Source organism: Erythrolamprus reginae, chromosome Z (genome assembly GCF_031021105.1).
Source record: "Erythrolamprus reginae isolate rEryReg1 chromosome Z, rEryReg1.hap1, whole genome shotgun sequence".
In the NCBI taxonomy this organism is placed as follows: Eukaryota; Metazoa; Chordata; class Lepidosauria; order Squamata; family Dipsadidae; genus Erythrolamprus; species Erythrolamprus reginae.
Genome location: NC_091963.1, coordinates 99,835,188 through 99,860,024, shown reverse-complemented (window position 1 = coordinate 99,860,024; position 24,837 = coordinate 99,835,188). Strand labels below are relative to the sequence as shown.

The 24,837-nt window shown below is 41.3% G+C and overlaps 1 protein-coding gene across 2 annotated transcripts in view; it reads left to right on the top strand.

The window, feature by feature from the left end:
• The window catches only part of EFTUD2 (elongation factor Tu GTP binding domain containing 2), a 51,573-nt gene that overhangs the window by 21,899 nt on the left and 4,837 nt on the right, over positions 1–24,837 (top strand). For both annotated transcript variants that reach the window (XM_070729079.1, XM_070729080.1), the window contains exons 12-25: positions 384–447; positions 2,229–2,319; positions 8,174–8,309; positions 9,769–9,896; positions 10,967–11,160; positions 11,833–11,944; positions 13,539–13,679; positions 15,907–16,008; positions 16,305–16,387; positions 19,092–19,178; positions 19,644–19,770; positions 20,675–20,762; positions 21,622–21,740; positions 22,232–22,326. In XM_070729079.1, coding sequence (XP_070585180.1) covers positions 384–447; positions 2,229–2,319; positions 8,174–8,309; positions 9,769–9,896; positions 10,967–11,160; positions 11,833–11,944; positions 13,539–13,679; positions 15,907–16,008; positions 16,305–16,387; positions 19,092–19,178; positions 19,644–19,770; positions 20,675–20,762; positions 21,622–21,740; positions 22,232–22,326 — 1,567 coding nt within the window. The remainder of the gene's footprint in view (positions 1–383; positions 448–2,228; positions 2,320–8,173; positions 8,310–9,768; positions 9,897–10,966; positions 11,161–11,832; positions 11,945–13,538; positions 13,680–15,906; positions 16,009–16,304; positions 16,388–19,091; positions 19,179–19,643; positions 19,771–20,674; positions 20,763–21,621; positions 21,741–22,231; positions 22,327–24,837) is intronic.

Sequence of the window (24,837 nt, the reverse complement as noted above, 5' to 3'; positions counted from 1 at the left end):
CCACTACTAAAAAAGATTCAAACGGAATGCACACAGGCTTCTAATCCTAGGTTGCTTCCTTCGTTAAGCACAGAAGGGCTAAATATGGTCTGCTGCAACATGCATGATGAAGAGTTGCAACTTTTTGTAAATTGCTCGATTACTTATTGAGGCATTTCAAGATTTTCAAGATAGATATTCAAAAGAAGAATTTAGATTCTATGGTATCTTCAGAACTTTCATCCTCAAGCCACAGCATGTCTGTTTTCAATGCAGTTCCTCATTAAATTCTGCTTCATTTTCTCATCACATTAGAGTGTAAGAGAGGAAAAACTACTGGAAATTGGCTATTGTACAGATTGTTAGAACTGAAATGAGACCGCAATTCTTTCTGCTTGTTACAGGAGACATCAATTACCAGGAGTTTGCTAAGCGACTGTGGGGAGATATCTATTTCAACCCCAAGACGTAAGGAGCAACTAACTTTTATTATCTATTTATTTTATTAGATTTATATGATTGCCCAATGAACAATATTAAAAAATTAAAAGCACATGTAAAAAAGATAAAACACAGGAGCTCAGGGTTGCGTTTTTTAATGATCACTCAACCAAGAACTGGGTTCTGTTACACATCTGTGTCCCAGGCTTGAGTGTGAAATCATGTCTTCAAGGCCAATAGGGACACAGACAATCTGATCTCGGGGGGGGGGGGGGGGTGTATGATATTCCAGAGTCTGGGTGCCATAGCAAAAAAGGCTCTCATTGTTAGTCAACGCTCCTTAGCGAATCAGATTGAATTGGAGAATAAAATGGGGGTTGTTAAGTTTTGCTTTCCAGTTTCTTTTAAGAAATGACTAGAATGTACCTAGGCATATTGGTTCAACACCAAAAGGTAGAAACAATCAGCAAGAGACAGTTTGTAGTATTTTTGCTGACATGATGACTAAATAGGGCTGTGATGGTGAATTTAAGGCACCTGTGCCAGAGGTGGCACACAGAGCCCTCTCTTTGGACACATGTACCATTGCCAGCTGCTCTTCTGATTTCCAAGATATCCATTCACTGTATTTCAGTGAGGCAAACCTTTTAGGCAACCAAGTACCCAAACTGTGCATGTGTGTACAACATTTTTGAAAATGGCCCCAAAACACCTGAAAACAACCAAGAATGGCCAAAAAAACTGGGATGCACATGCCGGCTAGCTGTTCATTGGATTTCCAGTGCTCTGGCATGCGCACATTTACACACATGCACATGCATTCCAGTTTGGGTACTTGGTTGCCTAAAAGGTTTGCCTCACTGAAATACAGTGAATGGATATCTTGGTCTATGAGAGGGAACGAAAAAGTTATCTTCTGTGACTGCACATCCATGCAAAATTGAGTTAGAATGTTAGAATAGAAATTGAATTAAATTGAATTCTTTATTGGCCAAGGGTAATCGGACACACAAGGAAATTTTCTCAGGTACATATAAACATCAAGTCATAGGTTATAATTATAGTGAACAATAATTAATCATAAATTATAAAATAAACCACAAGAAACTAATAAGAGAAGATAATAAAGATGAGAGAACATGAGAAATGAGACAGTGCTGTGGGAATTAAGTGTTCAGAGGTGTGATGACACGGGGAAAATTAGGGTGTTTTGTCATGCAATGCTCTATAATGGCATCCTGAAAGGAGAAGTTGAAATAAATTATGTCCAGGATATGAGGGGTCTATACATACTTTGTCAATCCTCTTTCTGGTTTGTGCAGTATACAGATCCTCAAGGGAAGGCAGGCTTGTTGCAATTGTTTTTTTCAACAGTCATAATTATATGTTAATGTCTGTACCTGTCCTGTTTGGTTGCTGTGCCAAACCAAACAGTGATTGAGGTATATGTATGAACAAATACATTTCTGGTTATGGTTACTCTGACAAGCAAGTCAAACTGCTTTCTCGGATATTCAGAACCTAAGTCACTTCAGGAGAGATTTTGATAGCTGCATTCCACCTGGTATCTAATCTCCAATTTCACTAATCGGATGTTCACCAGCAATGCATGGTGGAGGGTCGATGAATGAAATTGTAACACTTGCTCTGATTGGTATGGTTGGGAAAATAAAATGGGAGCATTTTTGAGTTTTTTTGGAGTTACTTTGAGACATGGCTATAATGTTCCTAAGGATCTTGGCACAACACCAGAATAGGATTTTGAAGTGTCATGCATGTTCTGTTATGTATACTTTTGTATATTCTAGGAGAAAATTCACTAAAAAAGCACCAACAAGTAGTTCCCAGCGAAGCTTTGTGGAATTTGTTCTTGAGCCTGTTTACAAAATACTGGCCCAGGTATGTTTTTAACTTTGGAAAACATATTCATGTTTTCTTTAGGGAATATTGGAATTGTAAGCTATTTTTATAATATGAGAGTTATGTCATTTCAAAAAGAAAGATGAACAGAGAAAAAACCTTATCCTTCATTTCCAAGAATAAAACATTTGGGGTATTTGCCTCAAGCAGTTATGTACTTTACTTTGCTACATGTATCTAAGCAACAATATGACAGCCATCTGTCAGCAGTTGTCTGTTTGTATCTAGACAGTAGACTTCCAAAAGCTCTCTTAGTTCTGGGATTCTTTATCTGACATCTATCCCGTTTGCATAAACTTCAGAAAATAAAATGTTTTTTCTTCCTTAGTTCAAAATTGCTTCCTACAGTGAGAGATAAACTAGTTAATTAATAGATAGACAAAGCTTTTTAATAGAGCAAACAGTTAAATGTTCTAAGGGAGGATTGTTTATAACAGTAGAAAAGAAAACCTCTAATGTAACAAGCAAATTTGAGAGGATGCATTAATCTAAGTAGAAGAGGAAGTTAGAAGGAAGGTTGTTTCTTTTGATATAGATATATTTTTATTTTAAAGCAATACAGTGATCCCCCGAGTTTCGCGATCCCGATCATTGCGAATCGCTATATCGCGATTTTTCCACCCGATGACGTCACTCCCTTTCTCATCTTTCTTTCTCTCTCTCTTTCTCTATCTTGCTTCTTCCTCTCTCACACTCTCTTCCTCCCTCTCTCATCTCTTTCTTTCCTTCTCTCTCTTTCTCTATCTCTCCCCCTCTTGCTCTTGAGCGGCAAGCGAGCAGCCGGGCGAGCGGGGTGACGGGCAAGCGGCAGGCGGGCGGGGCGAACGGGCAAGCGGCAGGCGGGCGGGCAAACGGGCAAGCGGCGGGCGGGGCGAACGGGCAAGCGAGCAGGGGGGCGGGCGGGCGAACGGGCAAGCGAGCAGGCGGGCGGGCGAACGGGCAAGCGGCAGGCGGGCGAGCAGGCGGGCGGGCGAACGGGCAAGCGAGCAGGCGGGCGGGCAAGCGGCGAGCAGGCGGGCGGGCAAGCGAGCAGGCGGGCGGGCAAGCGAGCAGGCGGGCGGGCGAACGGGCCAGCGGCAGGCGAACGGGCCAGCGGCCGGGCCAGCGGGTGACGGGCAAGCGGCAAGCGATCTTGGGGTTTCCCCTTTGCCTGGGCGGCGGGAAGACCGGGGAAGGTTCCTTCGGCCGCCCAACAGCTGATCTGCTCCGCAGCGCGGCAGCAGCGAGGAGCCGAAGATGGGGTTTCCCCGTTGCCTGGGCAACGGGGAAACCCCATCTTCGGCTCCTCGCTGCTGCCGCGCTGCGGAGCAGATCAGCTGTTGGGCGGCCGAAGGAACCTTCCCCGGTCTTCCCTGCCGCCCACACGCAAACTCCACCATCTGCGCATGTGCGGCCATGGAAAAAGGGGCGCGCATGCGCAGATGGTGTTTTTACTTCCGCACCACTACATCCCGAATTATCGATTATTGCGAGGGGTCTTGGAACGGAACCATCACGATAATCGGGGGATCACTGTATGTAGCCCATTCAAACTGTTCAAATAGAAGGTTCTTTCAAAGGGTTAAAATTGTTGACAAAAGCATGCCTGATAAAGCAATAACAGTAAAAAAATATAGAATATTTTTTTTTAATATTACAGAATTTAAAAATAGCACAGCAGGATCTTTAAAATGTCTGGGATAATGAGCCTTTAACAAGCACTGAAAAACCCATGGACATAATGCTGGGTGTACCTCAGTTGGGTTGACATTCATTTGTCAGGAGACTACTACTGAAAGACATGCACTTGGTTAGCCACATACTGTATTTTAGCAGGAAGGGTATCCAGAGCTGACCCTCTAAAGAGGATTTTGATTATAAGTAAGAGGGTAAACAAATGTACATTCCTGTAGTTGTTTTAGATGCTTTGTCCCTTTACTTTACTTTGCTTCTTCTAAGATACAAAATTGCCTTTCTTGGTTTATTCAAAAACAAATACATATAAAGGCAGACACAATTGAATCAGGCAACTTGTTGAATTGACTGAGATGGTACTTTCTAGCTGAAATTAGAGGGTGCATGGGCTTCCAGTGCACTGCTTCTTATGTATAGTCCCCATTGTGTGACTGTTTATTCTCTTGTAATCCCTTCCTCTCCAATTTCTCTGCAAGGAGGTAAAAAATATAAAGAACAGTTCAGTATGACAAATCAATCAGAGTTCTCTTGATCAACATAAAGAGTAAAATCAGATCATATATTAAAGAAAGCCCACAGAACTGGCAGCTCCTGCTAATATACATGAAGAGGGAAGAGGCAGCGACTGCAGCTCCTTGGAGGGGAGATTTTCTGAGAGAAAAGCCATAAGAAATTGCAAAGAAACCATAAGGAATTTCAAAGATCCTGAGGGGAGAAGTTCTAACGACTGAATACTGCAGAGAAAAGCAATCCTTCAGGACCAGCACTCTCCCCAAGCTGTGGTCAAAAGCAGTAGTCATCCCCATTTTCAAAAAAGGAGACCCATCACTAGTTGACAACTACAGACCAATATCACTATGCTGCGTCCCTTGTAAAATCATGGAATCAATTATAAATCGATCAATCACCCTTTACTTAGAATCTAATAACCTACTATCAAAAAAACAATTTGGATTCAGAAAGAAACTATCCTGCAACCTACAACTACTTCACTGCAAAAACATCTGGACTACCCATCTTGATCAAGGAAAATCCATCGATGCAATTTATATCGACTTCTGCAAAGCCTTTGACTCAGTAGTTCACGACAAACTTCTCCTAAAACTCAAATCCTATGGCATCTCAGGACTCCTCCACAACTGGATTACTGCATTCCTGTCAAACAGGCAACAAGTTGTCAAAATCGGAAGCGCCATTTCCACCCCCGTCCCTGTCAAAAGCGGCATTCCCCAAGGCAGTGTACTAGGTCCTACTCTTTTCATCCTATACATCAATGACCTCTGTGATAATATCATAAGCAACTGTGTGCTTTTTGCCGAGGATGTGAAACTATTCAACACCACTGACAACACACTCTCCAAAAAGACCTTGACTTTGTTTCAGATTGGCAACTTCCAATATGTTTCAGACTGGCAACTTCCAATATCAACCAACAAATGCTCTACCCTCCACATCGGCAAAAAGAATCCAAACTTCGCATATGAACTGAATAAACAAATTCTCGCAGCCAACCCACACTCAGTAAAAGACCTTGGAATACTAATATCAAACGACCTAAGTGCTAAAGCCCACTGCAACAATACCGCCAAAAAGGCTTCCAGAGTTGTTAATCTGATCCTACGTAGCTTCTGCTCTGGCAATCTCACACTACTGACTAGAGCCTACAAAACCTATGCCAGACCCATTCTCGAATACAGCTCATCTTACTGGAACCCATACCACATCTCAGACATCAACACTCTCGAAAACGTCCAAAGATATTTCACCAGAAGAGCCCTTCACTCCTCTACTCGAAACAGAATACCCTACGAAAATAGACTATCTATCCTGGGTCTTGAAAGCTTAGAACTTCGGCGCCTAAAACACGATTTAAGTATTGCCCACAAGATCATATGCTGCAACGTCCTTCCGGTCAATGATTACTTCAGCTTCAACCGCAACAACACAAGAGCACACAACAGATTCAAATTTAATATTAACCGCTCCAAACTTGACTGTAAAAAATATGACTTTAACAATCGAGTTGTCGAAGCGTGGAACTCATTACCGGACTCAATAGTGTCAACTCCCAACCCCCAACACTTCTCCCTTAGACTCTCCACGATTGACCTCTCCAGGTTCCTAAGAGGCCAGTAAGGGGCGTATATAAGTGCACTGATGTGCCTATCGTCCCCTGTCCAATTGTCTTTCCTTATCTCATATGTCATATATATTCTCTCCTTATCTATATCTATATATCTATATCTATATATATTCTCTCCTTATCTCTTATATCATATATACTCTCTCCCTCCCATCTACTTCTCTTCTTTTTACTTTCTATCATCATATATATTACTTAATGTCTATTCTCTTCCATATGTATTGTATATTGGACAAAGAATAAATAAATAAAATAAATAAAAAGTATGAAGCAAATAATGTAAGGCAGTTTCTCTTTTATGGCAATGTGCCAAATGTTCTGAAACCAGAGCTCCAGTTACATATGTTTATCTTTCTGGTGTTTAGTTATAGATATTCAGTCAGCAGTCAGAAAAAAGGATAACTGGTTTTTTAAACAGAATGTTTAATTTAATGTATTCGACTTATATGCCGCCCAATCCCACAGGACTCAGGGCGGCTTACAACACCAATACAACACAACACAATACAATAATAAAAAGATTATAATTATAAACACCAATTAACAACCCTATTAAAATAAACTATAGAAACCCTGAATCCAATCTAAAACAACATACATATTAATCAAATAAAATTTGGACATCAGATGTTACGTTTACACCCCCCAGGCCTGTCAGCAAATATATGCATTGAATCCAGAAATATGTTCAGCAAAGCAAAAATCTCATTAATTACTGTATTTTGGGGGTTATAAAACACAGCCCCCCCCCCAAAAAAGAGTGGGTGGAAATGTTTGTGTGTCTTACAGAAGGATTATTACCAAAGCCCTGCCAATCCCCACCCTTCGGCCTCTGCTTCCCAGCAATTTGTCTCCTTGCAGCAAACAACAAGCAGTCTGGTCAGCTTCAGCACAGCCTGATTTAGCACGAGCAGCTGATTGGAGATTGGATGGCCTTCTGGAATACTGCTGATCAGCTGTCCCAAGTGGGATCATCATTGCTACCTAACACCACCTATACACGCCCATTTTCAGTCTCTGTGTGTTTCATTTTCAGCCCATTCCAGGCAATGGCACATGGAGGCAGTGATGGCAGGGCAATGGCTGGTGGCGGAAATGGGCAGGTGCAATCCCTGCAGCCTGAAACAGCTTATCAGCGATATTCCAGAAGGCAGATCCAACTGCCATTCACTTGATTGTGCTAATCAGGCTGTGCTGAAACTTACCTTGCTGTTTGCTGTAAAAAGGCAAATTGCTGGGAGGCAGAGGCAGAATTTTGTTTCTTGTTTTCCTCCCCAAAAGCTAGGTGTTTCTTGTGATCCGGAGCATCTTATAGTGCAAAAAAATATAGTATTTGATTCAGAACTTTTGAAACCTCCAAGAACAACCCAGAACAAATGGGAAAAACCTACCATACATTAAAATATGTTTAATTTTCTTTATATACAGTATTTGAATATAAATATGAGATTTTCTTATTAATTATTGATATATTTTCTTATTGCTATTTTTAAAAACACCATCTATGAAGCAATTTCAAAAGAAATTCTTTATCTTGAGCCAAAGAAGAAGCTACTAGTTTACATTTCATACCTTATTCCACTTTAGATAATTAATCTTTTTGTTAATCTTTTATTGGAAATCATTTTCTAAGACCATTTTAGAGTACTTAGGAAGTAGTAGTTTTTTCCATAATGTTACATAATTTAAGAACAAGACGTTTATGTGAATCTTGGAGGTTCAGCTTGGCCTTTACATGAATTAAAAAAGGAATTATCTAAACAGTAAGCTTAGAGGACTTTGTTCATCAATTTTCATCTTTAAATTAGTAGGTTTGATTGAACAACAGGACCCCATCAGTCTATAATTGCTTATTGGTCTTTAGCTTAGAAAGTAAAGTGTCAGAAACAGAAAGAGAGGAAGCATTGTATTGTGTGGATCATATCTTTATTGTCAGGGTAAATCACATAGTTACTCCTTCCATATAATCTTCGCTACTTGCATCTTCCATTATTGTCCTACATCCATTTTGTGCAGGTCGTTGGAGATGTAGATACCTCCTTGCCTCGAACCTTGGATGAACTGGGAATTCACCTGACCAAGGAAGAGTTGAAATTAAACATCCGTCCTCTCTTAAGGCTTGTGTGCAAAAAATTCTTTGGAGAGTTCACAGGTAAATATGATTACCGTATTTCTCAGATTATAAGATGCACCGGAGTATAAGATTTTGAAGAGGTTTAAAAAAAAAAAAGCTTTTGCCCTTCCTGGCCCCAGGAGCACTCTGCAGGATTCCCAAGCCCTCTGTGTAGCCCATTTTTTTTCAAAACGGGCCCGTTTTTTGAAAAGCTGGGATGCGCAGAGGGTTTGAGAGGCCTACTGAGTGCTCCTGGGAGCTGGAGTAGGGAAAAATGCAACTTGCTTTAGATGTAAGCCTATTCCTCTTGCTACACAGTGTTTTTAGTTCATTAAGTGCCCTTGGACCAATCACTTTCTCTCAGACTAATCTAACAAGGATAGCATGAATTTGACTGGTACATAAACCTGAACTTTAAAAAGAAATGACAACATTAAAATATTATAAAATGTAAGTGTATTATCCCGGATATCTCAGTTATACTCTCTGCTTATTAATGTACCATTTATAAATTAAAAGAATTGTTATTAGAGTGGGCCTCAGAGTAATAACATACTGCTTATATTCGTTTATATATTAGAAGATTTATTAGGCTCTTTTAGGTATACAAGATGGTTTTCAAAATATTTTACAAGACTAAAAATAACACAAATCAGAACATTAAAAGGAACCATACAAATGCTAAACATCTAATCACTGCAGAGTGATTACCCTAGTATGGATTTCAATGAAAACTATTCCATTGTTTCTATAAAGTTAAAATGCTATACATACAGTATATTGCAAGACAGTTTGCACAGTATATGCTGCAAAATGTTATTGTATATATTGAATTCTCTGCTTTTTTTATTTTAGCGGGCTATCCTAATTTTTTATTTCTTTAATTGTGAATGTTGATTTATTTCTTATCATTCTGTTTAGAATTCTTATGTTATTTATGATAAATTAAAATGCCCCACTACAGCAGATAAATGAATCTTTAAATAATTAGGGACAATGTCCAGATGAACACAATTTTACTTTGGAAAGATTGTCAGGTGCCAAGAATGCATTCAGCTGTACAAAATAATATTCCATCATTGGAAAAGGATAAAAGTATTCATTATAAGGAAGGGTCAACTTCTAATAAAAGAATTTGAAGATGAATCTTATCAGAAAATCATGTAGGGAATGGACTGGCATGAAATGAGATGTATCCTCAGTTATACATATCTTAGATAATTTTAGAACTTTATACCTACACTTCAGCTCGTCCTAAGCATCTTTCTAAACTCATATCTTCCAGGTTTCTACAATATAACTTCAGACTAAATAAAGAAAAAGGTTAGGTTGCTGTTCTAGAACAGATGCTACTAATAAAAAAAATACAATTGAATATAGCAGATTTCTGAACATGAAAGAGATTATAATGCAATGGAAAATTAGAAAAAGGCAGAAACTTCCATCTCTGCCTTTTCCAAATACAGATGTATTATGGTTTCATTTACCTTTATTCTAGGTTTTGTGGATATGTGTGTGCAACACATCCCCTCCCCTAAAATAGGGGCAAAGACCAAGATTGAGCACACTTACACAGGAGGCGTTGACTCTGACCTAGGAGAGGCTATGAGTGAATGTGATCCTGATGTAAGCATTTTATTTACTCTTCCTTTGTTTGTATTTGGCATCAGACTGATTGTGCTGTTGTGCTTGAGTAGCTTTTTGTTGTATTTTACATTTTATGTTATTGTTTCTAAATAAAGAAATGTAGAAATAGCACAGAAGAAAAGAGGAGTAGGTATTAAACTGGAGCATTGTCTTTCTCAAACTTACAAATGTGGAAGTTGCTTGTTTCACTTTAGCAGTTTTTTATTCCAATACAAATTATGTAAAATGTTTTCTGTTAGATAATAGCATTGCTGAATCTCACTGACAAAATATCCCTTAATTCATTGCTCTTTAAAGTATAATGTTTTAAACTATATATGTGCTGCATGTACAATTTGGAAATGGGATGGGTACAAAAATAATTTTAAGCTTTGTAGATGCTGAAAATTATCAGACAGCATTTTCTATCTCATCCTTTTTCTAATGAGTCAGAGGAGTGAGGGACCAGTTGGGCAGAGATGGATGACTTATGGTAGTCCATTTTAAATGCATAAATCTCAGAAACATGGAGTCCATATGTAGGGCAGCAAAATTTAGCCACATGCTTCTTCTAGTGATAAATAAATATGATAATGCACAGATTTTGAAGAGTGACTGAGCTTTGCTAGGAATGATGAACGCTAACCATCTGCAACAGGTACAGTATATGCCCAAAAAAAATTTTTAGACTCCACCCTAAAGAAAAGTACAACTGTTGCAAGACACAAATATATTTATATTGGGCTCATTTTGTGTACCACTGGGGCATTCCCACCAAACTTAACAGGATTTCTACACTTCTTTTATAAATCCTATTATGGTTCCTTCAATTCAGAATACAGTACTAGAGTCCCATAAGATAAATACGCTATTAAAGTGATACTAGCCTTGATAATGAGCATTGGCCATTCAAAATTTCTCAGATGCAGCCGTGGGATTCAGTAAACCAGAATGTCACTGTGATTACTAGTTTCAAGATTTATATGATTATTATTGTAATGATATTTAAAGAAATTGTATATGGTAAATTAAAGAGTGATTTTTACCAAAAATAAAAATTATTTTGAAAGGGTCCACTTATGTGCCACACCACGAAAATGTATAGTACAGACGATGGGGTCCAATTCCATGCATTTGGTAGGGTGTTAAGTGGAACCATCCATGCAGAGCAACCTGTGAAAGTCCTTGGAGAAAACTACACTCTTGAAGATGAGGAAGATTCACAGATTTGCACTGTGGGACGCCTTTGGATTTCTGTAGCAAGGTAGATAATTCTTAGAATTTTTTTCTTTATTTATTTGTATCCCACATTAGAATTTTTATTATTATTATTATTATTATTATTATTATTATTATTATTATTATTATTATTATTATTATGTGAAAATAAACTGCCCACAGTTGTAATTTCATAGATGGATGGATGGATGGATGGATGGATGAGAAAGAAAGAAAGCTTTCCAATGGTGATTGAGGATTTGAGTGGGTCCGTAATGGTATTTGATTAATCAAAACTGAGCATCCTTCTCATGACTCTTCCTTTTTTCAGCCAATTGAACCTTTTCAGTTTTTAAAGGAGAAAATTGCTTTTGAATGAAAGTTCAGTTATATTTTTCAGGATATTACCTGACCCACACCAACACAGCTTTAGATGCTCTTCCATATTACCTATTATATTCAAGGTTATTATTCAAGTAATAAGGGACGTTCTGGGAGCCTGACCTGGTGGACCAAGAATGATACAGTTATGACAATTATTTACTTAAGACAAACTATTTTTTGAAGATTTCACATGAAGGATTTTTCAAGTGACATACTTTGTGTAATAATCTCTAACCCTTTTTAAAGAGTTTGGAATTTCTAGTCAAAGGAAGTCCGCTAGAATATCCTTGGAATCATGAATATCAGAGATGCATTAACTGCTATCTTCTTTCAGGTACCATATAGAAGTTAATAGAGTGCCAGCTGGTAACTGGGTGCTTATTGAGGGAGTAGACCAGCCTATTGTGAAGACAGCCACTGTCACTGAGCCCAGGGGCAATGAAGAGGTACCAAAGTTAATATAAAGTTGTTCTCATAGATAGTGAGAAGAAAAATGTTCCTGATATCCATTTGCCTGTCGCTTCATCCTGACTATTTTTAGTTTAATGTGATAAGCCATCAACTTTGTGTGTGTTTCATATATTCAGCAATGCAATATATTGGTAAATAATTTGGTTAGCTAGTTCATATATAATTGAAATAAAATATAGTATGTTTTTCTGTCTTTCAAAATAGTAAATTAGCACTGCGTAATTTTTTTTTAGCTCCATGGTCATTTCCTCCAGTTATAATTGGGTCCAATGTTTACTACCTTTCATTCTGGACTTGAAGCTCTCCTGTTTTTTGGAAAAGCTTCTTTTTGTGTAGAGCATGGGTAAAAACCCCTATTTTGAATAGTTTTTGACTATTTTGAATGGAAGACTGAACCATGAGATGAAATTCACACGCCTTTTTCTTTTCAAAGAACTGTTCTTGACCAAAAATACAGAAGTTTTAAAAATATTGAAGCAATGACGGGGAAATGGGCTTTTTTATATTTTTATATTATTTTTTATATTTTTCTGAACCTTCTGTAGTCTTGGCTCTTTAGTCAAGTTCTTAGATTTGTTAACAAACTTACGGCACTGCATTTATCTTCAGCTCTAGGAGCAACGTTAGCCTGGTAATTGCTCTTCCAAGTCCTTAGTGTACATAAAATTAAAAACTTTGACACTATCCCATTATGATGAATCAATTTCACGTTCTATGACAACCAACCTGGAACCAAGCATCATTTTGTGTTAGCAGATTAATGATTTCTCCTCATCATAGCTATAGCCTCACAACTCCTTCTGGCAGTAACTTTATATATCTCTCAGTTATCATTTTTATAGCCACACAGCAGTCTGCTATTGTAGCTTCAAATAAATAATTAGTTTTACTGCTACAGTCTTCAAAATAAATAATCAGCTTGCCCTTTTGTTTTTGCATGCTGATTTTTTTTTCTAATACCAAAAAGCTTAGATTCTAATTCCAGCCTGTTCTACAAATTTTCTAATGACTACTGTAAGAACTTTGGATGTTGATCAACAACATTTTCTATTCAGTCATAATTGTATGGAAAACAATGACCAGGGAAGGTTCTGTGCCAGGAGACATTCATTTGAAGTAAATATTGGGATATTGGAACACTCTCTCTCTAAATCTTTGAACTACTTGTAGCCACCCAGGCCCTGTAGCTAACCCTAATCCTATTTTTTTGGATTTTCTGGAAGGTTGTAAACACATACTGTAGCTCTCCTCTGATATTTTTTAATTGGTTGTTGTGAAGATCACTATGTGAAATAGGTGGCCCTATATGATAATGAATCTCCTCTAGGGGTTTCATACATCCTAGGATAGAGTAGGAAGAAGCCCTGGCCTCCAAATACATCAGGCCAATGGATATAATAGTGGGTATAGTCTCAAGTTATTTGAAGTCCCAAGTTTCCATGTTCCTACAATAAGAAAAAATACCCAATGCTTTTGGAGAATTTATGGGAAGGAGGTCAATATCTACCATCAAAGCTCTTGGCAGGAATGCAAATATAATGAATTATAATAATTACATGTTTTGTTCAGGCTCAAATATTCCGTCCCTTGAAGTTCAACACCACATCTGTGATCAAAATAGCTGTGGAGCCTGTAAATCCATCTGAGCTGCCAAAAATGTTGGATGGCCTGCGGAAAGTCAATAAAAGCTATCCATCCCTAACCACCAAGGTGCGTGTTCAGTTCAGAAAGCTGACAAAGGGGTGAAAACAGTAAATGGGAAATGAAAAAAACCATGAGAGATTATAACATTCACTAGCTAAACAGATAGTTCTCAATTAATAACCACTTGTTCCATATCTACTTGCAACAGCACCTAATAAGTGGATATTACAATTGGTCCTCAAAACTTCTGGCCATATCACTACCGCAGTGGTCACATGCTCCAATCTGTGGGCTTAGAAAACAGCTCACACAATGTTTGCAGCATTCCATAGTCACTTGATAATCATGAGAGTGAAGCTATTCTCCAAATCAGGTAGGACAAGAAGCAATGGGTGAAAATTAATGAAGGAGAGAAGCAGCTTAGAATTAATTTCTGGATAGAAAAATTAATCAGTGGAACAACTTGCCTCCAGAAGTTGTGAATGCTCCAACACTGGAAGTTTTCAAGAAGTTGGATAACCATTTGTCTGAAGTGGTGTAGGATTTCCTGCCTTCGCAGGGGGTTGGACTAGAAGACCTCCAAGGTTCCCTCCAACTCTGTTGTTATTTGGAGGTTTCCCACAAGATACGTGAATGAGGAAATTGAAAGGAAAGTTGCAAGTTTCCCTTGCTGCTTGTTCTCCTACGTAATCCCCTACAAAATATGTGGTCCCAGGGATCTTGTATTCCATAATGCACTTATACTACAGCATCTCCTCTCTAGCCAAGTCCACACACATTTATACAGTGACTCTGCATTCCTTCTCCATCTTGCATGCACTCACAGAGCATCCCCCATCTCATTCCTTAGTACTTACCTTCCAACCTGCTTGTGAGTAATACTTGTAACTTCAGCTTTTCCATTTACTTTGCTTTTGGGAAGCTGGCAGAAAATTTCAAATTACAGTGGTACCTCAAGATACGAACCCCTCGTCTTACGAACAACTCGTGATATGAACCTGGGGTTCAGAAAAATTTTGCCTCTTACGAACTTTTTTCGAGTTACGAACCGGCGTTCGGAGACTGCTGGGAAGCCGCGCGGCTGTTTTAAAAGGTGACAGCCAGGCGGCGGGGCTTCCCAGAAGCCTCCCGAACGCCGGTTCGTAACTCGAACAAAGTTCGTAAGAAGAGGCAAAATTTTTCTGAACCCCAGGTTCGGTTCAGGAGGTTGCTGGGAAGCCCCCCAGCCCGGCTGTCACCTTTTAAAACAGCCACGCGGCTTCCCAGCTGTCTCCCGAAGCCGAACGCGGAAGTTCGGCTTTGGCGTTCGGCTTCAGGAGACAGCTGGGAAGCCGCGCGGCTGTTTTAAAAGGTCGCAGCCGGCCTGGGGGGCTTCCCAGCACCCCCCCAAACCCCGAATCCGGGTTCGGGGGGTGCTGGGAAGCCCCCCAGGCCGGCTGTCACCTTTTAAAACAGCCGCACGGCTTCCCAGCACTCGCCGAAAGCCGTTTTTTTGCGGGGGGTTTTTTGGTTGCACGGATTAATTGACTTTACATTGTTTCCTATGGGAAACAATGTTTCGTCTTACGAACCTTTCGTCTTACGAACCTCCTCCTTGCACCAATTAAGTTCGTATCATGAGGTATTACTGTACAAGTTGCACATGAGGCCCTCATTTAGCAACTCACAATTTTCACTTGACAACAGCAGCAGGCACTTTTAGGATTGCTATTGCTAAGTGGTGCAGAAATTATGGTCCCAATTATCATAGTTAAGGACTGTCTGTATCCTGAGATTTAAATTCCTGCCCCAATGAAGAAATATTAATAATTGGAGAACTAATTTTAATAATAGTTAAATTGACTTACTTTTGGAGTATGAATAGAATAACAGTTGGAAGGAACCTTGGGGGTCTCCTAGTCCAGCCCCCTGCTTAGGGAGGAAAATCTTCAATAAGAAGTTTCAATGGGAAGCCTGTGGCAAAGAAAAGTCTTGGGGCATTTTTGTTTATTTGTTTTTGATATGTTTCCACTGGACACACTCATCATATTGAAAGTCAGAATGCTAGGACATGCTTTGCAACTGGTTCTCTGAAAATTACTAATGGACCTTTAATATTTGACATGTTTCTGAATGTTAAATCTTTTTTTAAAAATTCATATGATCAGTCCCTAATAGCCATTTCTTAGTACAAGATACCAACATTGGGAAAATCTAATTTAGTCTGCTTATCTTGCTGCTGTCACTATAGTTAAGTAAAGCTGCTAGTCTATTTATTTTCTTATATTTTATGTTCTATCTGTGTCTGATCCAGGTGGAAGAATCTGGGGAACATGTGATCTTGGGAACAGGAGAGCTCTATCTTGACTGTGTAATGCATGATCTTCGGAAAATGTATTCGGAGATTGATATCAAGGTACTAACAATGCACCCACAGCAAAAATATATAGTGACAACATGCACACAATAATATCATCCTGCAAATGTCACTCACACCTCACCATCTGTCACAAGTACATAAATGGTGGCACCAGGATGATGACATTGTCTTTATCCCCTCTCTTTTAGATACCGGGAAATGAGTTTGTCTTTTTAATACTGCCCTGAATTTGACTTCAATATGTGGCTTTTCCTGGCTCTCCCCATTTAAAATGAGTTGGGGGAAATTAGATAATTGGCCCTCTACCCATTCTCATTATTTGTTTTTTAAAGGTAGCTGATCCTGTGGTCACATTCTGTGAGACAGTTGTGGAAACATCTTCCCTGAAATGTTTTGCTGAGACACCCAATAAGAAGTAAGATCTTTAATGAGAATCTTTAAAATGAGGCATAAGGTGATATGAATACTAGTGTTTTCTATATTGTCTGCTGAAAAGGATCTAGAATCATTCAAGAAGCTATTTACTTATTTAATTACCTACTTATTTATGTTACCTGTTTTTAAAATCTGTCAAATGAATTGGGGACTAGTTGATTTGAAAAAGTATCTTTGGAGGCCTATACATTGCACTACAAAAACCATTTTAAATCTTCCCCCATCACATCTATACAAGTTAGCAAGTTTTCCATTCCTTCTTTGGATCAAAACATTTTCTCTCTAGTTATTACAGTTTTTCAACAATATACAGTATAGTATTGCTTAGAAAAAAAGTAGACTAGCTGTAAGGTATTCTGCAATGTCCACAGGCCCGCTTACTAATAGATGTTACTTGACTCCTTCAGCTTCTTTCAGAAAGAGAGCAAGAACTTATTAGTTTGCAGGTTATCTATTGCGAGCTACATTCTTGCAGTGGGTTATATCAAATATGTGATGCCATCTCTTTTTCTTCTTCTGTTCCATGCTCACTAAATTGGGATTGATAGTTTAGTGATTGTTTGTAGAGAGTTTTTAAATTGGCTCAAGGTATGTATGTAGCCTGAGCCAGGCAGACTGCTTTTTTAAACTCTAAAACACTTCAACCAGATGAGGATCTCCAGTTCATCTTCAAGTTCCAAGAAATGAATAAAAATTGAAACCAGATTCTTCCTTATTATAATACAGTGTTCCCTCGATTTTCGCAGGGGATGCGTTCCGAGACCGCCCGCGAAAGTCGAATTTCCGCAAAGTAGAGATGCGGAAGTAAATACACTATTTTTGGCTATGAATAGTATCACAAACCTTCCCTTAACACTTTAAACCCCTAAATTGCAATTTCCCATTCCCTTAGCAACCATTTAGATTACAGTGGTCCCTCGACTTGCGCGTTCTCGATTAGCGCGAAACGCTGCAACGCGGTTTTTCAAAAAATATTATTTAAAAAATAAAATATTAAAATATTATTTTTTAAAAAAAAATTTTTTTTTTAAAAAATTTTTTTTTATTCTGTTCCCTGAATGGAGACCGCCGGCCGCTCAATCGGGCCGGCAGGGAACAGAATGGAGCCTTCCGCGGCGGGGCTGGTAAGGGGGGGAGCCGAGGGGGGAGCCGAGCCCAACCCCGTGGCATTCGCTTTCCTCCCGCCGGCAGCCGACTGATCGTGGGCTCCTTCGCAACCTCGGAGAGCTTCCTGGTTTTCGTGAGCTTTCATGCCCCGGAAGCTCTCCGAGGTTGCGAAGGAGCCCACAATCAGTCTCGGCTGCGGGTGGGAGGAAGGCGAATCCCCCGTGGGCTCCGTTACATTTTCCGCTGCCAGCCAGGCCATGCTGGCGGCAGCGGAACAATCGCTGGGTGGAAGGCGTGCTCGGCTCTGCCGCTCCAGCCGCTTTCGGCCGAGCCTCCCCGGCCAAGCAGCCAGGGAAGTCGAGCCAGGCGTGGCGGCGGCAGCGCTGCTTCTCCGGTCGCCCGGTCCTCCTGCCTCCTGCGCCGATGTTCCCCGCTGCGACGGAAGGCAGTCGCTTGGCTAGGGAGGCTCGGCCGAAAGCGGCTGGAGCGGCAGAGCCGAGCACGCCTTCCACCCAGGGAGTCCTGCCCTTTCATCCCCGCCGACCACAGGGGCGAGGGGTGGGGATGAAGGGGCAGGACTTCCCGGGCGGAAGGCGTGCTCGGCTCTGCCGCTCCAGCCGCTTTCGGCCGAGCCTCCCTAGCCAAGCGACTGCCTTCCGTCGCAGCGGGGAACATCGGCGCAGGAGGCAGGAGAGGACCGGGCGACCGGAGAAGCAGCGCTGCCGCCGCCACGCCTGGCTCGACTTCCCTGGCTGCTCGGCCGAAAGGGGCTGGAGCGGCAGAGCCGAGCATGCCTTCCGCCCGGGAAGTCCTGCCCCTTCATCCCCACCCCTCGCCCCTGTGGCCGGCTCATCCAGGGGGGCGTGTGTGGACTGGCAAGCGGCAAGCGGGAAGACCAAGGGAAGGTTCCTTCAGCCGCCCAACACCTGATCCGCTCCGCAGCGCGGCAGCAGCGAGGAGCCGAAGATGGGGTTTCCCCTTTGCCTTTACCCCATCTTCGGCTCCTTGCTGCTTCCGCGCTGCGGAGCAGATCAGCTGTTGGGCGGCTGTAGGAATCTTCCCTTGGTCTTCCCCACCGCCCACACGCAAACTCCACCATCTGCGCATGTGCGGCCATGAAAAAAAATGGCGCACATGCGCAGATGGTGGTTTTACTTCCGCATCCAATATAACGCGGAAATCGGTTAGCGCGGGAGGTCTTGGAACGTAACCCCCGCGCTAACCGAGAGATCACTGTATTACTCACAGTGTTTATTTATTAAAGTTTATTTTTAAAATATTTATTAAAGGCAGACGAAAGTTTGCGATAACGTATAATGTCATCGGGCGGGAAAAATCATGGTATAGGGAAAAAACCCGCGAAGTATTTTTTAATTAATATTTTTGAAAAACCATGGTATAGACTCTTCACGAAGTTTGAACCCGCGAAAATCGAAGGAACACTACTGTCAAATAGAAGAACAGTTCCAAGTAAAAAAGTTTCAAATCAATATTTATCAGCGCCTTCATTTTACAAAATATCCAATCTGTCCTTTGTCTTCCTTTGTCAACCAAATAACGTTTATATTTTTGCTCAGAAACAAGATTACAATGATTGCTGAACCTCTAGAAAAAGGTCTAGCTGAAGACATTGAGAATGAAGTTGTGCAAATAACATGGAATAGGTATGAATTTTCTAGAGACCTGCCAAGTTGGGAGAATTCTTGAAGTAAATAATTTCTTTAATTCTGGTCCAGCTTTGAATTGCTGTGAATAAATTGTATCATTTAAATAATAATAATCAACTCTATTTTTAAGAATGTTTATGTCTATGGGAATTATTCTGCCATTGCAGTTTGCTTGCTGTGTCAAGGTCACCTTAATTCTTTCAAAAATGTGCAGTTGGTTAACCAATCAGTCCATAAGTCATTGCCATAGAACGCATGCCCATCCTTTAAGAGGTTTAGAAGTTATGCCAGGTTGCTAAGAAAAGCCACCTTCCATTTGAAAAAGTATAAGGAGAAGTAGACAAATATTTGTCAGGAAAAAAACATAGTATATTCACTGTTAGAGAATAATATTAAGCTGTTTGACCTTTGAGTTCTCCCCTTTCTGCTCTTCAAAATATTTATATATATATATCTTATTAGGAAAAAGCTGGGTGAGTTTTTCCAGACAAAATATGACTGGGATTTGTTGGCTGCTCGTTCTATCTGGGCCTTTGGACCAGATGCTACTGGACCAAACATCTTGGTGGATGATACCTTACCCTCAGAGGTAAGGATTGTGCAGAAGCTATTTACAATAGAGCTTGTGATAAGCAGTCTTCTTCTTTTTTACTTCCACTTTTACCTCTTTGGGTGTCAAGGGAGATAAGCATCCCAAATGGATATTCATATATAGGAATATTTAATTGAGCTATGCAATACTCAGGAAACAAGCTCTTTTTAATTCAAAAAACGATGCTTAGGTGTAGGAGTATGAATGTAGCACTCATGGGCAAACTCATTAAAACAGTTGCTTCTTTCCCTTGGATCATACTATTTCTGCCACCTAATCTTGAGAAAAGAGGTGTCTGCTTTTAAAAGTTATGATATGTGCTGTGATTTGCCAGACATTGCAAAATAAAATTTTGGAACTGAATCAAAACATTGTACAGTCCAAATATTTAATACCGTATCTCTGAAATATGGAAAGGAAATTATGGTAAAAAAGACCTAAATGAATAAGCAAAATGTGATTTATATTGATCTTTAGTATCTTCAGTTCTCTTGGTTTGGGGTTGAAAACTTCCACTTTCTGAAAGCACTGTTTTTCTTGTTGACACAATTAATAAATATAGGGAAATTAATTTTGGTCTACGCTTCCAGTAATACAGGGTATCATGAAAAAGAAAGAAATCTGGAGCTTTAGATATTGGAACCATTTTGTTCCAGCTCTAAAATGTAGTGCTGTAATACTTACTTTTAGGACTGTGTTTCTTCAATTAATGCTATATACACACAAACTGAATTCACACATTATTGTGCGTCATAGTTTCATGTCACCATAGTTTGTCAAACAACCTCTTATGACCTGATCCATGCATAATGTAATCCATGAAGTAGATTAATTAATGTACCACATTGTATACAGAGACTGATTTCCCACAGCTGATAATACTGCTGTTTCTTTTGCACAGGTGGACAAAACCCTCTTAGGTTCTGTGAAGGACAGTATTGTGCAAGGCTTCCAGTGGGGGACTAGGGAAGGGCCCCTATGTGATGAATGTAAGTAAATGTTCGAGACAGCCAAACCTTCTTCTCAATGTTACCAAGACCATTTATAGATTACTCATTTATTTAACAAACAATGTCAAAATTGAACAGTCCTCTGTCAACAACATCATTTATCTCCAGACTACAACACAGTCCTTCAACAGTTCCAAGAAGGCTCCTGTTGTAATCTGCCAGTAGCCCGAAAAGTGGCCTCCAGGAAGGACGTCTTCGTGACGTCAAAGCTCCGCCCATGGAATTCCCTATTGGGATTCCCCACCTCCGTTTCAGCCTCCAAATCGGCCGAAAACACCGCTGCTGATTGCAAAAACGGCGCTCCACCGGGCGCCGCCGCCCGGCTGTAACCTTCTAAAACAGCCAAGCGCTTCTCGGCGGCCTCCCGAACCCGAACTTTTGCTGAACTTCTGGGTTCGGCATTCAGGAGAACGCCGAGAAGCTCCCCGGCTGTTTCAGAAGGTGACAGCCGGGCGGCGGCGTTTCTCAGCAGCCTCCCGAACCCGAAAAGTTCGGGTTCGGGAGAACGCCGAGAAGCCCCCTGGCTGTTTTAAAAGGTGACAGCCGGGCAGCGGCGCCCAGCGGAGCACCATTTTGTGATTCCCCCCCCCCCCCTTGCACGCATTAATCGCTTTTATATTGTTTCCTACGGGAAACATTGTTTCGTCTTATGAACTTTTTGCCTTACGAACCACATTCTGGAACCAATTAAGTTCGTAAGACGAGGTATTACTGTACATTGAAAATAACTTGTAGACATGAAATATTCTATTTGATTACTCTTACAGCGTCCTAAGTTAATACTACATTTTTAATCATGAACAAAAACTTATATATTCTATGCTCTCTTTTTCACTAGTGATCCGCAATGTGAAATTTAAGATATTGGATGCTGTTATTGCTCAGGAACCACTACATCGGGGAGGTGGCCAGATCATTCCAACAGCCCGTCGAGTGGTGTATTCTGCCTTCCTCATGGTAAGAAACTTCTAACAGAAACAGCACTATCCTGGCTCAGTGGGCCTGATTTGCAAGACGTATTAAGCTAAATTTTAATTAGTCTTAACCCTTCATTAAGACTTAGACTATGACCTGACAGAGTGTGGGGAACCTTAACCATAATTTGAAAGTAGAGATTGTTTAACTTAACTCACCTTAACTACAGTTCTAGACATTATTTAATTCTCTGTAGAAGTTTAGTGGTTAATTTCCTGTATTGGATAATATACCAGAAGAACAGGAATTATTACGTGGTAGAACTGCTTCAATTACGCTGTCTCTACCACACTTCTGTTTTTCAAATCAAGCTTAGGAAAAAAGTGCCAATAATTAATTATTTGTTTAAAATGCTGTAATCAATAGTAGCTATAAGTGGGAAAGAAAATGGAAAATATATTTAGTCTTGAAAAAACAGAATCTTACTAATAATTAGTTTTTTGCTAAACTCTCTTTTATGACATTTTCCTCAGGCCACACCACGGTTAATGGAGCCATATTATTTTGTGGAGGTACAGGCTCCTGCTGATTGTGTCTCTGCAGTGTACACTGTCCTGGCCAGGCGTAGGTAAGTGGCAACTTTAAAGTATCTTAAAGTTTAAATAATATTGATTGAAATACAGTGATACCTCTACACTTAAGAATTTAATTCATTCCGTGACCAGGTTCTTAAGTAGAAATGTTTGTAATTAGAAGCAATTTTTGCCTTAGGAATCAATGTAAAAGCAAATAATGCGTGGAAACCCATTAGGAAAGAAATAAAAGCTTGGAATTTGGGTGGGAAGAGGAGGAGGACAGTCACTGCCGAAGGAAGAAGGTGAGGTGAGGGGAATAAAAAAAAATCCAAAACTTTAAGGCTTAAAAAAAAAAAAGAGGAATTCTGAAGCGGCGAGAAGGAGCACGTGACCCCCATATATACGGCACAAGGTTGCCTCCCATACACTGCGCCAGAGAGAGAAACCCAGGCGAGCGAGAGGGGGAACCTCCCGCTCCTTTGACCGAAAGGTGGCTGCTGTTGCTGTTGCTACCTGCTTCCTCTTCCTTCCCATGCTGAAGGGTTCCCCTCTCCTCTTGCTCGCTAGCTTTGTAGCTGTCACCTTTCCTTCACTGGAGGAAGCCGAGTTGATTTAGCCAGGGCAAACTGCTCCCCTTTGCCTTTCTGCGCACAGACGCCCTGGGAGGCAACCTCGCCCTGTGTGTGGGGGGGGCAGTGCGAGGGAGCCACCACAGTGAAGTGGCTTATTCTCTCTCCAAGCTCCAAGGGAGCGTTTCTTTTCTCTGGGCACTGGCAGAGGTTTATTCCCTCTCCAAGCGCCCAGAGAAAGAAAAATGCTTTGTTCGTTCTGGACTGCCAAAGCCTCCTTAAGCGCCACCGAAAGGCTCCTCTGGCAGCCCAGAAAAGCACGAGATGGATGGGATTAAAGGGGGAATGGCAGGAAACTGGCCGGGCCTTTGTGCCACTCCCAAATTTCCTGGGAATTTTTTCCAGTTCTTAAGGAGAAAATAATTCTTAAGAAGAAGCAAAAAAATCTTGAACACCCGGTTCTTATCTAAAAAAGTTCTTAAGTACTCTCTGATGACATATTTCTTAAACTTGGTACATAGTTTCTTGGAATGTTCCCAAGGCCTCGGGGAGATAGAGAGCCACTCTAGACTTCAAAACATTTAATAGTTTTCTCAAATATCACAAATTTAAGATGGATTCCCTCTCATCTATTTTGGCTTCTATTCATCAGAGTGATTTTGTGGTTTCCCTAGATCTCACTGAAGCCTATTTATATATTCCCATTGGTCATTCTCACAGGCAATTTCTTCGCTTCTGTTATGCCGGAACCCAATTTCAGTACCGGGCACTTCCCTTTGGTCTGTCATCGGCTCTCACCGAAGTATTAGTGGCCTTAGTGGCCCATCTTAGATCCCTTCCTATTTATATCCAGTGCAATATGGGCCATATTTTGATTCATGCACCTTCTAAAGAATTGGCACATAAAAACCTCCAAATTACCATCGTCACTCTACGTCAACATGGTTTTTCCATTAATCTGGAAAAGAGTAACCTCTCCCTGTCAACCGCTATACAGTGGTACCTTAAGATACGAACTTAATTGGTGCCGGGGGGAGGTTCGTAAGACGAAAGGTTCGTAAGACGAAACATTGTTTCCCATAGGAAACAATGTAAAGTCAATTAATCCGTGCAACCAAAAAACCCCCCGCAAAAAAAACGGCTTTCGGCGACTGCTGGGAAGCCGCGCGGCTGTTTTAAAAGGTGACAGCCGGCCTGGGGGGCTTCCCAGCACCCCCATGAACCCGGGTTCGGGGTTCGGGGGGGTGCTGGGAAGCCTCCCAGGCCGGCTGTCACCTTTTAAAAGAGCCGCGCCGCTTCCCAGCTGTCTCCTGAAGCCGAACGCGGAAGTTCGGCTTTGGTGTTTGGAGTTCGGAGACAGCTGGGAACCCAGCGGTCTCCCGAACGCCGAAACCGGAAGGGGCAAGGTGGGGGGGAGAGAACGGGAGGCTCAGCATTCCGTCAGTCGCAGCGCTGGCTGTCAACTTTTCTTTTTAGCACTGGGGAGGCAAGTCAGCTCCTGCCCAGTGCTAAAAAGAAAAGTTGACAGCCAGCGCTGCGGCTGACGGAATGCTGAGCTTCCCTTTCTCTCTCCGCCCCTTCGCCCCCCTGTGTTCCTAGGAGAAGTGCTGGTGAGGAGCAGAAGGTCTGTCTTGCCTCAATCCCCAGCACTTCTCCTAGGAACACAGGGAGGCGAAGGGGCGAGGGGGGGGAGAGAGAGCGGGAGGCTCAGGAAGGGAGCTCGGGAAGGAGCCCACGGTCAGTCGGCTGCGGGCGGGAGGAAGGCGATTGTTCCGCTGCCGCCAGCATGGCCTGGCTGGCAGTGGAAGATGTAACGGAGCCCACGGGGGATTCGCCTTCCTCCCACCCGCAGCCGACTGATCGTGGGCTCCTTCCCGACCTCGGAGAGCTTCCTGGTTTTCGTCCGTGTTGGATTTGCGAGCTTTCATGCCCAGGAAGCTCTCCGAGGTTGCGAAGGAGCCCACGATCAGTCGGCTGCGGGCGGGAGGAAAGCGA